Source organism: Prorops nasuta, unplaced genomic scaffold, assembly GCF_024137725.1.
Source record: "Prorops nasuta isolate Cenicafe-Biocafe unplaced genomic scaffold, Cenicafe_Pnas_1.2 PNAS00018, whole genome shotgun sequence".
In the NCBI taxonomy this organism is placed as follows: Eukaryota; Metazoa; Arthropoda; class Insecta; order Hymenoptera; family Bethylidae; genus Prorops; species Prorops nasuta.
Genome location: NW_027116815.1, coordinates 3,308,450 through 3,322,723, shown reverse-complemented (window position 1 = coordinate 3,322,723; position 14,274 = coordinate 3,308,450). Strand labels below are relative to the sequence as shown.

At 39.7% G+C, this 14,274-nt stretch overlaps 2 protein-coding genes, 1 long non-coding RNA gene and 3 other non-coding genes across 6 annotated transcripts in view; 4 read left to right on the top strand and 2 right to left on the bottom strand.

The window, feature by feature from the left end:
- The window catches only part of LOC136780244 (uncharacterized), a 28,209-nt gene extending 24,512 nt beyond the window's left edge, over positions 1-3,697 (bottom strand). The window contains exon 1 of the mRNA XM_066738486.1: positions 1,638-3,697. Within this exon, the coding sequence (XP_066594583.1) occupies positions 1,638-3,489 (1,852 nt within the window). The 5' untranslated portion in view covers positions 3,490-3,697. The remainder of the gene's footprint in view (positions 1-1,637) is intronic.
- The window catches only part of LOC136780245 (tyrosine-protein phosphatase non-receptor type 13-like), a 26,791-nt gene continuing 15,828 nt past the window's right edge, over positions 3,312-14,274 (bottom strand). The window contains exons 6-19 of the mRNA XM_066738487.1: positions 11,799-12,685; positions 11,272-11,640; positions 9,894-10,074; positions 7,759-7,857; positions 7,114-7,334; positions 6,885-7,023; positions 6,116-6,813; positions 5,945-6,036; positions 5,281-5,867; positions 4,935-5,181; positions 4,600-4,845; positions 4,345-4,519; positions 3,976-4,248; positions 3,312-3,443 (exon numbers count right to left, since the gene is read on the bottom strand). Of these exons, the coding sequence (XP_066594584.1) occupies positions 3,984-4,248; positions 4,345-4,519; positions 4,600-4,845; positions 4,935-5,181; positions 5,281-5,867; positions 5,945-6,036; positions 6,116-6,813; positions 6,885-7,023; positions 7,114-7,334; positions 7,759-7,857; positions 9,894-10,074; positions 11,272-11,640; positions 11,799-12,685 (4,206 nt within the window). The 3' untranslated portion in view covers positions 3,312-3,443; positions 3,976-3,983. The remainder of the gene's footprint in view (positions 3,444-3,975; positions 4,249-4,344; positions 4,520-4,599; positions 4,846-4,934; positions 5,182-5,280; positions 5,868-5,944; positions 6,037-6,115; positions 6,814-6,884; positions 7,024-7,113; positions 7,335-7,758; positions 7,858-9,893; positions 10,075-11,271; positions 11,641-11,798; positions 12,686-14,274) is intronic.
- Positions 6,857-7,898, top strand: LOC136780247 (uncharacterized). Its single transcript, XR_010823738.1, has 3 exons — positions 6,857-6,995; positions 7,207-7,296; positions 7,416-7,898. It is a non-coding gene; the product is annotated as an uncharacterized lncRNA (long non-coding RNA).
- Positions 7,992-8,063, top strand: TRNAE-UUC (transfer RNA glutamic acid (anticodon UUC)). Its single transcript has one exon. It is a non-coding gene; the product is annotated as a tRNA-Glu (tRNA).
- Positions 8,698-8,769, top strand: TRNAE-UUC (transfer RNA glutamic acid (anticodon UUC)). The gene has a single exon. It is a non-coding gene; the product is annotated as a tRNA-Glu (tRNA).
- TRNAE-CUC (transfer RNA glutamic acid (anticodon CUC)) lies at positions 9,675-9,746 on the top strand. The gene has a single exon. It is a non-coding gene; the product is annotated as a tRNA-Glu (tRNA).

Sequence of the window (14,274 nt, the reverse complement as noted above, 5' to 3'; positions counted from 1 at the left end):
TTATTATTATTTTTTACGCGAATATGCCCGGTGCTCTCGTATCAACAACTGCAGAACAAAAGTATTCTCGTAAATCAATTTAATGCCTTGATAAATCTGTCCTCTTCTAAAACAAAGGAGGAAAAAAAAGGAATAGTCATACTCTATTTTAAGGTTAAAATTATTAGCCTTCGTACACTGTGGATGGGCATGTATGGGTAGTTTTAATACAATTGAAAATATAAATATACTTACAACGGAGACTATTTTGTGTTACAGTCGCGCGATGCTCTTACAATAAGAAAACAACAAAAGTGTACGTATTAACATTGTTAAGTCTCGACTGCACGAGAATTGCACGTTTCACAACAATATCACTAAATATACATGTATCACGTATACGCGTCAAAGTACTAACTAGATTAATTATTTTTCATATATCTGCCTCTGTGTGTATCAGTAGTACCCATCGGCTCCGAAAATCATTTGTTTATTACATTACAGCGAGGAACAAATATTTTCCCTATCCTTCGTTTACGCGGTGGAAAAACTTAAGAGATTCTCTCAAGGTCTCGTAACCGTGTATAAAATACATATATACATATACAGAAGATAAACTAACCGTGAGGTTCGAGAAACAACGTGACATTTTTTAATGCTGCTCTTTTTAACTCATGATTCGCAATATTCACGTACATATGTTTGTATATGTATGTATAATAGGTATGTGTATAACTATACAGTACAGTAAAATACGAGGTGGGGTTTTTCTGAATTTACAGCGAAACAATCGGTACCTGAATTCAGGATTTCGTCCTTCTTATCTCGTCCTGCGTGATTCTGCAATCAAAAAAGGTTAGTTGTTATATATATAGAAACAAATGAATTACGTGGAGAATGCAAATAAAAATCATTTTTATTCTTCATTAGACTGACCTGCGCAGCAAGTTCCTGGCATCGAGAAGCACTCGAGCTGATCCCCGTACAAGTTTTTGCGTGAATCACACGAGAGACCAGTTCGCTCCCCTGGTCATCAGTACTATCCTCCCGTTCCGATGGAGCTACTACCCTATTGCTCAAGTTCTCTCTCGCGTCGGCCTCGCGAGGCTCCTCATGCTGCATACAAGCGATTTCGAATTGAACGCTCTTCTTCCGTTTAACCATACTCGATTTAGGCAGAGAACCAGCAGAATTCCTCGACTCCGTTTTTCTCCACTCCTCCGCATAGGCAGACTCACCTTCCATGCATAAATTTAGATCCGAGAGCGAATCCTCGATTTTCTTATCTGTACCTGAGGTAGTCTTCACCTTGATTGGAGTATTTTCAGTCTTGGAGAACCCTTGTTGACCGGCGAGCGCAGTTCTGCCTGATCTACCGTTAACTAACGACGTGCTATCGATACGTTTAGAATCTTTACTGGTCATTTCTTGTTGAATTTCGTAATACTGAACGAAGCTTCTAACACTACCCGGGACTATCGAAAAAATCTCGCGAGACGATTGGTCATTACTTACAGCTACGGGTGTTACTGCCCTCTTATTGTCATTATTATTACAATGGATTTCGGGAGTCTTTCTAATTATGGCACACGAATCGGCGGCGTTACTACTGCCACCTCTATCAAACGCCGGATCTTTATCAGAATTCTCCACATGATTAGCCAATACTTCCGCAATTTCCTCATCCTCGCATCGGTCGCCCTCGACTTTTCCTCCTGCTGACACCGCATCCTCAGCGTCATCCCATTTCTCAGAAATCTCCCCCTTTTCACGCTCGTCCTGCTTCGAGCTTTTCAAAGAAATCGCCAAACTCTCAACGACGTCCTCGCCATCATTTCTATTCTTATCTTTAGTTCCAGCACCACTTTCCAGCTCATTCTCCGATAACTGCACCCCGCTACATATTGCATGTTGATAATTGACGCGATTTTCATCGTAACGACTGTCAGTCTCATTATCGGTGCTATTTACACATGTAGTCCGAACAATTTCATCATTGTCTTCCTTATTATCTATTGAAATTCTAAAAGCTTCCTCCGCTAAGCCTCCTCCATCCACCGACGCTGGAGTGGCCATTTTTTTTTCTTCAGGGACGACGTGGCCCACTGGCTTTAATTTTATCGTATTGAAATTCTTCAACAACTCGTCTAAGACGTCGCTTTTAGCCTCGCCAACGCTCTTGGCCTCCACTTTTTTATCAGCCAAATTTCTCTTCGCTTCTACATTCTTTTCAGCGATGGATCGAGAGTCATCGACTGATCTCTCTTCGGGAATCTTCACTATTTTTAGGCGAGCAGCGATAATTTCGCAAGTGCCACGCTGGTCGTCGGATAACATTGTTTCTAGGAAAGAATTTCTTCTCTCGTTAACGTTATAATCTTTCTCCGTGCTATCGCCGAGTCCTTCGTGCGTTTGTGCTTCCTCCACAAGCTTCGCAAGGTCCTTGTCCTTTGAATCGTCGTCGATCTCAGAGGTATTCGTGAAGTTGGACAGAATCATCGAACTCTCGGTCAAAACAAATTCCGACGTAGCTTTTAGATCTAGGGCAAAATCACTGAATTTGTCAAAGTCAGTTGTCTTCTCCTCAGACTCTTCGCAATTTTCTTCGGATTCGTTCAACAAGGACTCGACATTTTGAAGTTCGCGATAAGCTTCGTTCGAATCCACCAACGATTTATATTCCGAAGCAGAAGTGCTCGGTGACTCTATGACAAATCTCACTCTGGTAGGTGAATGTGGCTTGGACTCTTCGATACTGTTAAAATTCTCTGATGAAAAATTTAATTTAGATTTAATAATGTTTGCTTTATTGCTTCTGTCCATGTAATCTTGAAATATAAAATCATTCGATCGATCTTCCTCGTAAGAGCTCCTCCTATTGTCAAAGTCCCATCTTTTCAAGCATTTCTCAAATGGGAGATTCGTGGTGGTGACGCGAAAGCAAACTTCATTTTCCTCATCGAAGGTACTCTCCAAAGGAGACACCGATTGCTCTTCTTCCACAAAATTCCTCTCCTTGCCATCAATTGTGGGGCTGGAAGAAAAAAATGCATCTTCCTCGATCGTGGGGTTCTCTATGAAGGAAGTGGTTAATTCGTTCTCTCCCGAGTACACAGAAGTATCCAACAGTTTTTTCCCCCCGGACAGCGAGTCTCGCATCACATTTTCAAAGTCACTGATGGTAAAAAATAGTGATGGATAATTCTTCTCCCTCGGAGATTTTTCTGCTTCGCCAACTTGCGCTTGAGCGTGTCTATTTTCTTTCTGAATTATTATCGGGGACGTACACGAACGAAATTTGCTTTTTCTAAGGTGAGGTAGTGGGGGTGGGGGTGGGGGTGGTGGTAGTGGTGGTGGCGGTGGAGGCAAACGTTTTTTATAATGAACGGTCCTTGATGGTCCCGCGATAGGCATTGCTTTACTTTTTCTTTTCTTTCTTCTCGGTGGCACTGGCGGGGTTTCTTCTGCAACAAAAATGGCACTTCTTATCGATTCACCCATTTCCATCATTTATTTCCAGCTAGTCTTTAACACGTAACAATTTGCATCGCGAGATAAAAGCAGGTCTGCGCGGAACCACAAAAAGCAACCAGTTTGCTAGGCTACTCGAGTAAAACTGACGGGGATTCCTTAGAAATGACCAATTCTTTCTTGTCACGATCAATAAGTTAGCGAGACTCTATTTAAATTATCTACAACAGCCAATTGAATTTTCCATGAATAAATTAATTATAGAGATAGCACGATTTCTTATTTTTAGACCAGAGATCAGATTTAATTGTTCGCGTTAAAAATATGAGCAGCGGAAGTGGCCGGAATCATTTGTCAATGGATTCTAGGGCTTCCTTAAAAGGATGAAAATAATTTGATTATAGCAATGCAGGTCGCTATTCGACGAGCAGAGATTTTCAGGCCGCATATAAATGTGATGTTGGCAAACGGGACAATATCATGCAAGACTTAGAGGCATCCGATTGGCCATGGAAATTTAATTACCTAATTTATTATATGAAGACCTGGTGACTCTCCCTGCTAACGTCAAAATCTTCCAGACTGAGTAGCATACTGGCAGACTTCACGTCATTGGCTTTAAACAATTCAGATACGTATGAATTGCTGATGTTGTGATTCCCTATAGCACTGGATGCTGCACTGCTATATGCGCTTGATGTATTTTGCACTGATGCAACATCCGTTGTTTTGGGACCAAGCCATTTATTCGTCATGCCTGAAGTTTCCATCTCCGATGAGACATCGAACCTTATGTCCCTGAAATTATTAATCGTACGTTGGATCAGTTTGCAAAATTTTATTACGCGCGATGTTCGCAAATTAAAATTATACACTGTTGATGCATGTACTAACTGCAAGTAATTATTTCCCACCGGTCCATTTCCATTATTCTGAACACTTGATTTGCTCTTATCGACTTGCGATAGTACCAGCTCCACTGTTTCTGAAGAGCTCTGCAGCATCTTTAGAGCGTCTTCGTAACGTAGGTTAAGAAGATTTTGACCGTTGATCGCCACGATTCTGTCCCCTGGAATATTTTATCAACGGTTTAAAAAATACAGTGATTTATATTTTACGGAATAAAGAAATTTCTCATTGGCTCCTCACCTTTATTTACATTTCCAGTCATATCAGCGGATCCACCTACGGACACAGCCTGCACATAGACTCCACCATCGTTCCCTTCCGTCACCTGTAATCCAATACTTCCACCATGACCTCGTTCAAGTTTGATAGTTTGCAGGATTCTTTCCTCGGCGAAGGAAATTTCCTCCAGCCGTGCCATTAACGATGCTGACATTGAATCATCCTCCGAAACGTGAAAAGTTTCGTCCTCTATTCTTATATCCGCGTCTAAAAGCAGATGGAATAGGTGAATTAAATGAAATTAGGTGATTCTAACGAAACAATCGAATGGTGCTAAGCGATTAAATCTAGCTTACTCAGTACGTAGGCTTCTGGTCCCGGAGACTCCGCGGATCTAGCCGATAAAGAACGAATGGACGATTCAGTTTCTGATTTTATTGAAACTGATTCTGCTTCATCGGTCAGCGTTATGTCTTTCTGCACGAGGCTGCTGTAAATCGCTCTAGTACCCATTTTCACACCCAATCGACGTGGTAAACTTGGAGTTCGAAATCCGTTCGCTTGTCTAGGCGTACCATAGTTCGGTAAACTTGATGTCTTCATCTAAAAATTTTAGAGGATTCAGAAAACTGCAGTGTAAAGTTATTCCTTTTATTCGATAAGAATAGATCGAGTAAGAAAAGAACGTGTGATTGGTATTACCTTGTTTAATGTTTTTTGAACGTCAGCTACGTTCCAGACTTCTTCGGGAACGGGGTAATCATTTTTAGCAGGTAGACCAACCTTATTAATGGCGGCATATATGTCCCCAGAGTTGCTGCATTTATCATTATTAATTCTTTTGGCTTCGTTCGAGATTATTTTTGGCAAGGAGTACGAATATTCAACGCCTGTTTCTATTTGGGGATAATCGAACTGTTTCCCATCGTCGTATTCCTGTTTGGTTTTTTGCGCGATCTGATCCCTGACGCGAGCTCTCTCGAACTCTTCCTCGGTGTCTCTGGATTCTCCCTCTGGTTCTAACCGGATGTTAACTCGCGCATAAAGCGCGTCTTCGTCGGAAGAGTAGGCGACAGGTCCCTGTGGTTGCCCGCTCTTCGTCAAAATATTACCATCTTTCTGAGGTTTCTCGTTTTCCTTATTTTGGAACTCTTCGAGTGGCATTGGATAATTGGATTTCTGCTGAGATTTGATGATATTCGCCAGGGGAATTCTGCTCTTGTTTTCCGTTCTTGACTTTTGAACAGGAGTTTTTGGATTCTGGGGATCCGCTATTGGTACTCCAAAATCTAACGGTACAAAATTCAATCAATTTCTTTTTTGTTTTTCGAAGACTAAAAAAAGGTAATAGAGCAAGAATGTATACCTTTTGCTAGCGACTGTAAACAAGTAATCTCGGACCGAAGCCTCAGATAGAATTGATGATGAAGAGATGTTAACTTGAAGGCGAAGTAGCTCCTGGTAGAGATAACGAAAGGAAGTTAGTATACAGTGTTTACAATTGCAATGCATTAGTTTAAATGATTTATGTGCTCACTTTCGGTGGTCCATTCTAAGTTTAAACTTGCAACGTTTGTGATTGAGCTTACTATTTATGACAAGGCAGCTTTTACTGTAGCTCAACGTTTGAATATCCTTCCAATGAAACTGGGCCAATTCTAATCTCTCTCTTGGCTCGCCACCCCTTTCAAAAAGCTTCAGGCCCTGCGCGTGTATGGCCAACCAAACGTTGCTCTCTGATTTTTTCAACCTACCCCCCCTCTTTCCACTATTACTCAAATTCTCGGTTTGCGATGTTTTCCCATTGCTCGTTCCATATATATCACTTTTCGAGCTTTTTCCGTCATTCTCCGCATCGGCATTACTCTTATTCACCGTTTCGCACGAGCTCCACCTAGAAAACTCCACCTTACCAATTTCATAAATATTTTCCGAGCCTTTGCAAGGCGTGTTATTTTCCTGTTTGCGCTTTCGCTGTGCCATCATCGCCCTTTCCAATTCTTTTGTCTCCATTGTTGCTATGTAGTAGTGCGATCCGTAATCCGGTAAGGATTGTGCGTGGATTACAAACATATCCTCGGCTTTGTTAGAATCCAGTCCATAGCGCTCCCGATGAGCTTGATGTAATTTCATACGCAGCACTTGACTATTGTTATCACTCTGCTGATCTACATTTAATATCAGTGATTCTGGGATGTAGTGCTCCAAAAGGAAATAATCGCCACAGCCGTGTTCCTGAAAAATCGAAGAGTTATTAGAAATTTAATTAAGCCAATGCTGTATATATATAGAAGTGTACGACTTACGTTGGCATTGTGATTGCCAAATTCCGCCTGCAAAGCAAGGCCAATTAAGTTGACAAGATCAGGAAAAGAGCACATTAGCTGCTGCTCCAGAATGCACCTTCTTAGCTGCAGGTACATCAAGTGCTTCGATATCCAATTTCTGTGTGGTAATTAATGTTACGATAATTAATATGGACAGTGAGAAATTAGATTTTGTGAGGGAGTAATAATGTCAGTAAGCGTGATTTACCTGACACCTCGAAGAGAAGGGAGGAAAAAGCGGAGCCTCAAGTACAACATAAAACTAGTAGGCAAACCCAAGAGACCTTTATTTTTATTACAGCTTAACCATCCTGGTGGTGCAACTTTGTGCAATTTTGTGTCCGCTGGTAGCATCGCGAAATCACCGGCTAGCAGTACAGCAAGACCCAAGGTAAAATTTTCCTCAAGCTCTTCTGCCTGTACGATCGCCTGAAAATTATTAATTACTCTTAATTAAATGTTTTAAAGTGATCGATAAATTCTATCGGTAAATTTTTTCAATTCTGACAGAATATTTTATCGATTGGCAGCAGAAGAGCGGACGAACTGAAAGCTCAACTTTAAAGTCTATTACTATGTCTACAAAATCGCTTTAGCGGTAATCCGAGGAGATTTCACGGAAATAAAGGGACTAAAAGATTTTTATTAGTCCAAGATCGAAGTTAGTTCTCAGTAACTGCTTTGGTAATAGAACGAGTTATCAGTCGGGATCAACACCTGCCTCTTTTCCAATAACTTCTGAGCTCTAATTAAGTTTCGATGAGTTTTATATCTCGTAAATTAATCAGTGCGCTTGGCATATTAGATTTTAATTTTTTTTGCAATAAATTTAATAGTTTTGGTTCAGAATTACCTTAAATAAATCTCCCGCCGTTATTTTCTGTGGGTCGCAAGTAACTTCTATACGTTGACCAGTCAGCATTATTACTACTATCCGACCAGAATTTGATGCCTGTTTTTAAATAAAATAATCGATAAATAAACATATATGTATTGCGAATGTTTGTAAAAATGATAATAAAATAATGAATGTATCCAGTATATCGTTGCCCTTATACCGAGACTTTTAGACCCATTCTCGTATAATCCGGTATGGTCTAGTGGCTAGGATACCTGGCTTTCACCCAGGAGGCTCGGGTTCGATTCCCGGTACCGGAATATTTTTTTTCATTTTTTATTTATAATTGATTTATAAGTAAATGATATTCACAGTTTATATTTCCAATTTTTCGCAATATAACTTTGTTATTTTATAAGTAACGCTGATTTTATAAATGAAAAATAAAAAGACCACTTTTTTTGTAATTTCTCTTTTTTCCGATAGTTTTTTCCCATTTCAGTTGGTTTTTAGTTGTACAATGTACAGCTGTAATATTAATAGGTTCATCTCAAATTTTTCAATTTAACATAAATTTTCATTGATTTCGGAAAGTTGGAAATGATGAAACTTTTGGTTTACAGTAGGAAATGCATTCAATATGACATATGTGTTTAGTTAAAAATAGATTTGTTATTACCGAAATGGTTGTTAACAAATTTTTAGAAAACTGATTTTTAAAAAATTTCTAATGATAATAAAAGTTCCAATGATAAAAACTTGAATATCGATTAAGTAAATAGAAAGATTGAGTGCTTAAAAAAAGTAAAAAAATAAATTAAGAATTTAGTTATAATTAAATTATAATTGATCTGCAATTAATGATAGATTAAATTTCCAATATCAGAATTTTTTTCAAAGTATTACATCCTCTCTCAGAAGGAGTTAAGTATTAAAGACAGCTCTCCCAACTTATCCGGTATGGTCTAGTGGCTAGGATACCTGGCTTTCACCCAGGAGGCTCGGGTTCGATTCCCGGTACCGGAAGTTTTTTTTTTCATTTTTATTTCAATAAACTTTTGAAAGATATTAATTTTAGATTAATGTTATTACGATATAATTAATAATTTTTTATATTTAAATAATAAAGTAGTAAGAGTTTTGATTTTCTTATAACTTGTACGCAATATAAAACTGATATATTGGATATTAAAAAATTATTTAGGTTTAAACATTAAAATAATATTAAATTAATTTAGAAATAGAAGTAAATAAATTTTTAATAACTTTCAATATATATAAAAAAAGAATTGTAATATATGACAAATATGATAAATAAGTAACATTTAAAATTGGGACTATTTGAATGTAATATAAGTGAATTATTGATTACTTCTACGAATGTATAACAAGTGTCTTCATATTTATAGATACACACGGTATACGTATTTGTTTTCAGCGGTAAAGTTAGCATGACTGTTTTCAGTAGTAGTGAGAGTTATATATAGCAGAGGGAGGAACGCCGATCCATAACAGCTGACGTGTGTAAGAATCGACGAAAATACGTGGTAATCTTGCAAAATTCTCTTGCTAGTCGTCCATCGATTACCCCCACCACTTTTTTGCGAAATATTTCAAACCCGACTGTCGGTTAATGCTAATCACAACACAATTGGCAACGTTAGAATAGTAAATACACGTCAAGAGAATTAAAAGCTTTAGTATAAATCAAATAAACATACTACTAACAAATTATTTTTCATTTTAACGATTAATATAGCAACACAGTATTAACCCAATTATTTTTAGTTAATGTACATTTTAAAACCGTTAAAATTTATATTTTTAAGCTTGATAAATAGAAGTTTTCTAAAGAATGTTTATATTAATATTAACTATATATAGAACATGCAGTTGGATTTCTATCATTGTTATTCGGATGTTACAACGTATCCGGTATGGTCTAGTGGCTAGGATACCTGGCTCTCACCCAGGAGGCTCGGGTTCGATTCCCGGTACCGGAATATTTTTTTAAACTTTAAAACATCTTTTTTAAATATTAATAAAGCTAAATCTTTAGTCCAAAAAAATTTATTTGTACTTTTTATTTTAATTTAATAATTCCTTCAGACTTAGGATTAAGTTTACGACATATTTAAAATAATCAATACCTTTACTGATCCTACGCAGAGCGTTTTCGCTGGTTGATTGGCACGAACAACAAATTCGGGACCCACGCATTGCGCTTTGTTAAAACATCTTGTGGGTCCACCAACGGCTCTGTAAAGCCTGGATGGTGCCCTTTGCACCGCTTTCCCACGTCGTGCCCTGGGGCCATTCCTAACTAGATTCCTGTAACCATAAAATGGAAGGCGTGAAATTGTATATTGTACGTTACTACTAGTACTACGCTTAAAGCAGTTAAAACAATTTATAATATTTCAGTTAACTGAACATCGTACAATAGATACATTTGAGGCATTATTTTATCAAAGGTTTATGCGACACAATTATAAATTTAACGGAAATATTCGATAAACGATGCGTATAATTATTAAACGATTGGAAGTAATTACGTACAAAGGTATAATTCAATTTATTATACTCATTTTCTGCGTTTAATTTTCTTCGGAAAATCGTAGTAGCTAACAGCTAATATAATAAATTCCTATATAGACGTCGCGCGCGCCAGAAAATGCTATGTGCAACTGCGTTAACGAACTTAGGCTCCAAGTTTAATTAAACTTTAACTACTCTCTTTGCTTCTTTTTTTTTAGGACGGTCATTGCTAAGTCCATCCTTGCTTCCTCGTTTTTCCCTACACGGTTTCGCGGTCTCTTCCAGCAAGTTTCTCAGGTTAAGATAAAAGGTCAGAGGTCTTTTGGTTTCACGTCAATCTTCACAATTTGTTTTAGAAAATGAGAATGGTATAGAGAGTATAGTCTTTGTACCTCTCGGATTTTTGCAAAAATTCAAAGAGATAAAAATATAATATTATCGTATAAAAGTCCACAACGGAAACGCCGTTTCAGTTAAAATAAAAATTTAAATGGATCAATTGGTCCGCCAAATTGCACGAATAAATAACAAAACCAGATTGATTGACTGGATAGATGGAGCTTTCAATTAAATACTGATAAATCTGCTTTTATACCGGAGGTCCAAAAACTTCCAAACTAATTGCTACGTTTCCATTGGACTGGTAGTTGAGTTCTAAACTTGATAGCTGTCGCGAAGCAAGTTGGAAAGGTGAGACCTGGAAGCATCTATCACCAAGTTGGTATTGCGTGCACGCATTGGATTCGGCTGTTTCAAAGTTGCCCAGCAAAGTTATTTCACCCTTGCGTACATTTTAATCCTAACTTCACGAGAGCGTTTTATTGCGATCGTTAAAATTCCACTCGAATGGGGGTGGAAAATTTTCACTTTACTCGCTCGAAGCGGCGCGACGGCGTGAATTGCGAGTTTGCCATAAAATGGCAAAAATTATACGAGTAGCAAGATTTAATGTGTAAGAGAGAGAGAGAGAGAGAGAGAGGGGGTAAATACCTAGGCGGCTTGATAGGCTTTTCATCCTGATGAGCCTCAGTGTCCGACATGGCTTTTCTCAGGGAGGTGATGATCCTGGGTGGCTTGGGCGGACCTTGGACAGCCCGAACTCTCGCGGAAGACAATTGATTTTGTTGCTGAAAGTTCTGCTCGTTTTTAACTCTCGTACATCGCTGCTCGCCTACAATGTTCGGCTGCGATAAATGCCCCGCATCACTCTGTAGCTCTCTGTTCGAAAGCTGGGGACTCGAATGTTGTCTCTGCAGCGTTGGATTACTTCTATCCTCCAGCCTTGTGCAAATATCCTCTCGTCGTCCGTTCAAATGAGAAGCGATGTCGGGATGAGAGTATCCGCTATTCGCTCGATGCCTGCAAAATCCACACTTTGTTCAGCAAAATAGCAATTCCACTCTTGCTCCACAAATATTAACTGTAGCTCGATAAAAAAAAAGGAAGAAGAACGAAATGGAAGGAAATATATGAAATTCTTAAAAAGAATCGACGTAGGTACATATATATACGCTTACCTCGGAGCATTCGCGTCGTTTTTGCGATGGATTCCAGTAGATTTCGCAGAGAGCCCGTTAGCTCTGACGTCCTGGGAACTGAGAAAAGGTTTCATGGGAAGAGCATAGATGGGGTCGTTGCGGAAATTGCGTGGATCACCATCGGCTGCAGCAACCGAAAGATTCCCACTGCTCTTGGCCTGCTGGGTGTAAACTGGCTGGGAATTGGTCCTGGCGTGGTAGTAATGTTGCTGCTGCGGCTGAATAGCCGAGTTTGCTTGCTGAATATCAATCTGCGATTGGAAGGTTGGTTTCCTATTGGTCAAAATATGCTCGGATGGTGGACACTGCTGGTCGTAGAGACTGGTCAGATTCGGGTGAGATTGCGAGTTTCTCGATTGCTTTTTGAACAGGGCTGCTCCCTGATGGTTATGATGACCACGATGAGCTTTTCGTTCTTGCTGCAGATGGTCCAGAACCTTCAGCTGATGATACTGAATCGGTTGCTTCTGCTCGATCTTTGATCGATAGTTGTGCAAGGATTTCTGATCGACTCCCACTTGGCGGTATCCATTCTGCAGCAGGGAATTCTTCAGCGTCGCCTGTTGATTGGACTTGGTTTGACCTTGTAACTGAAAGTGACATTGCGGTTGCTGAGTCTGACAAACCGATCGCTGCTGCTCTATCCTGGCGTAGTTCTGCTGTTGAAGGTGCTCTTGGAAATGGTGCTTCTGAGGAATTCGATTGGCGGGTTTAATCGTTGATGCCTGCTGGGAATTCAGGCGTCGATAAGCCTCTCGTTTTCGCGCATTGTACTGCGGAGAACGCACGACTTCACGATACATATCCATGACTGTGTGAGTGAAGGGTTTTGCCTGTAATCTGCTTCGACAGTACTCCGAAATCACCTGTAAAACGTCGAGAGCAAATTTTCAGCGAAACGATCAACGCAATTAGCGGATCAAGTAATTAAACGTACACAGGAGAGATTTAAGCAAACATCCGATTGATTGAAGCAATTAATTCTGTTGAACGAACAGCGCGCGTAAATTCGTCATATTCGCAAGGATATACATTATATATACTATATATATATATATATATATAAATATGCGAGTGAGTCCCTCGAATTCAAATGACCGATCGGGTGATTGGAGACATTGATTCGAGTATACGAGAGAGAGGACGCGTGTTTTTTTTGTTCAATAATTCAATGAGCTTGGAAACGATGGGAATAAACGGCTCCTCGCGCTCACCGTCGTAGAAAGGGCAAAACAATGATGAGATAATAGGTCGACAGCGACTGCAGCCTCTGTCTCTTACTGCTACCCATGGGTCATGGCTACCTCGACTCTATAGAACTCGGTCCCGTTCATTGTTCCCTTAAACTAATAGTTTGTCTACTGGAAAAGCCGAGTTTCAAAATCGGATAATCGAGCTACTCAAGTAGCTCGATAAACACGCGCGCGCAAATCTTATTACAGCCGGGGAACCCACATCTATAACCTTCCTGATGAATTTCTAAATCCGCCAAAGTGTACATTGTGAGAGGGTGTCAGCGCCACACACAATCTCTCCCACTATGTACCACTTTCAGCAGATTAAGCTCCCTGAAAATCCTCCTTCGATCGATCAACGAACCTTAATTGAAATCCCTTTATAAGTACAGCTTTCTTTCTTCTTGAAAAACAACCGCAAAATTTGATTCAATTTAATACTACGGCGCTCCTTGCCGAATGGAAAATGACGGTATCGATCGAATCGGAGAACGAGCGATTCAATTCGGCGGGTTAGACCTCGGGCGACCTATTGAAAACTTTTGCCAATTATTGTTTAACGTTAAATCTCAAGTTTGTCGATAACCAATTAAAAATGTTAAAACTTGCAATTGATCAAGGGATATATATTGCGGCAATAACTCATCACAAGGGAAGAATTTCGCCTGCAATTTGGATTTTACTACATTTCGATGCAGTCTGCAGGTCACAGGTATAGCGATGGAGGTCGATTGATGCCAGGTCCAGCGTAATAATTGCAAATTACATCCGGGAGGCAATGAGCGAAAACAGGGGAGTGCGATATTACGTGGGAATAAGGAGATGGGGTAATAGTGAGGGCAAACATGAGCTATTCGCGATTATGTGACGAGGCGAGACGTTCTTGCGACTTGTAGTTGAGAGTTATTGGTAGCTCTGGAAGCAGCTGATGGTGGTGCCGCCCGAGTTGCCTTAACCTACCTCAAAGCACGCGCTCCTACCATCTTATCTTTAGTTCCCTCAACCACTACCAGCTCCACTTCATCGGTACTCTCTCTCTCTCTCTCTCCCCCTCCCTCTCTGCCTACCTCTCCCTTTCCAACCCTCCATCTCTCATACACCGATCTATATAATTTATCGCTTCATACCCCAAAGTCACCTACGCGTTACCATCACCACACCATCATTTTATCAATCTCATTAATTTTATCACCGTATTTATCTTCTCGAATATATCAAGT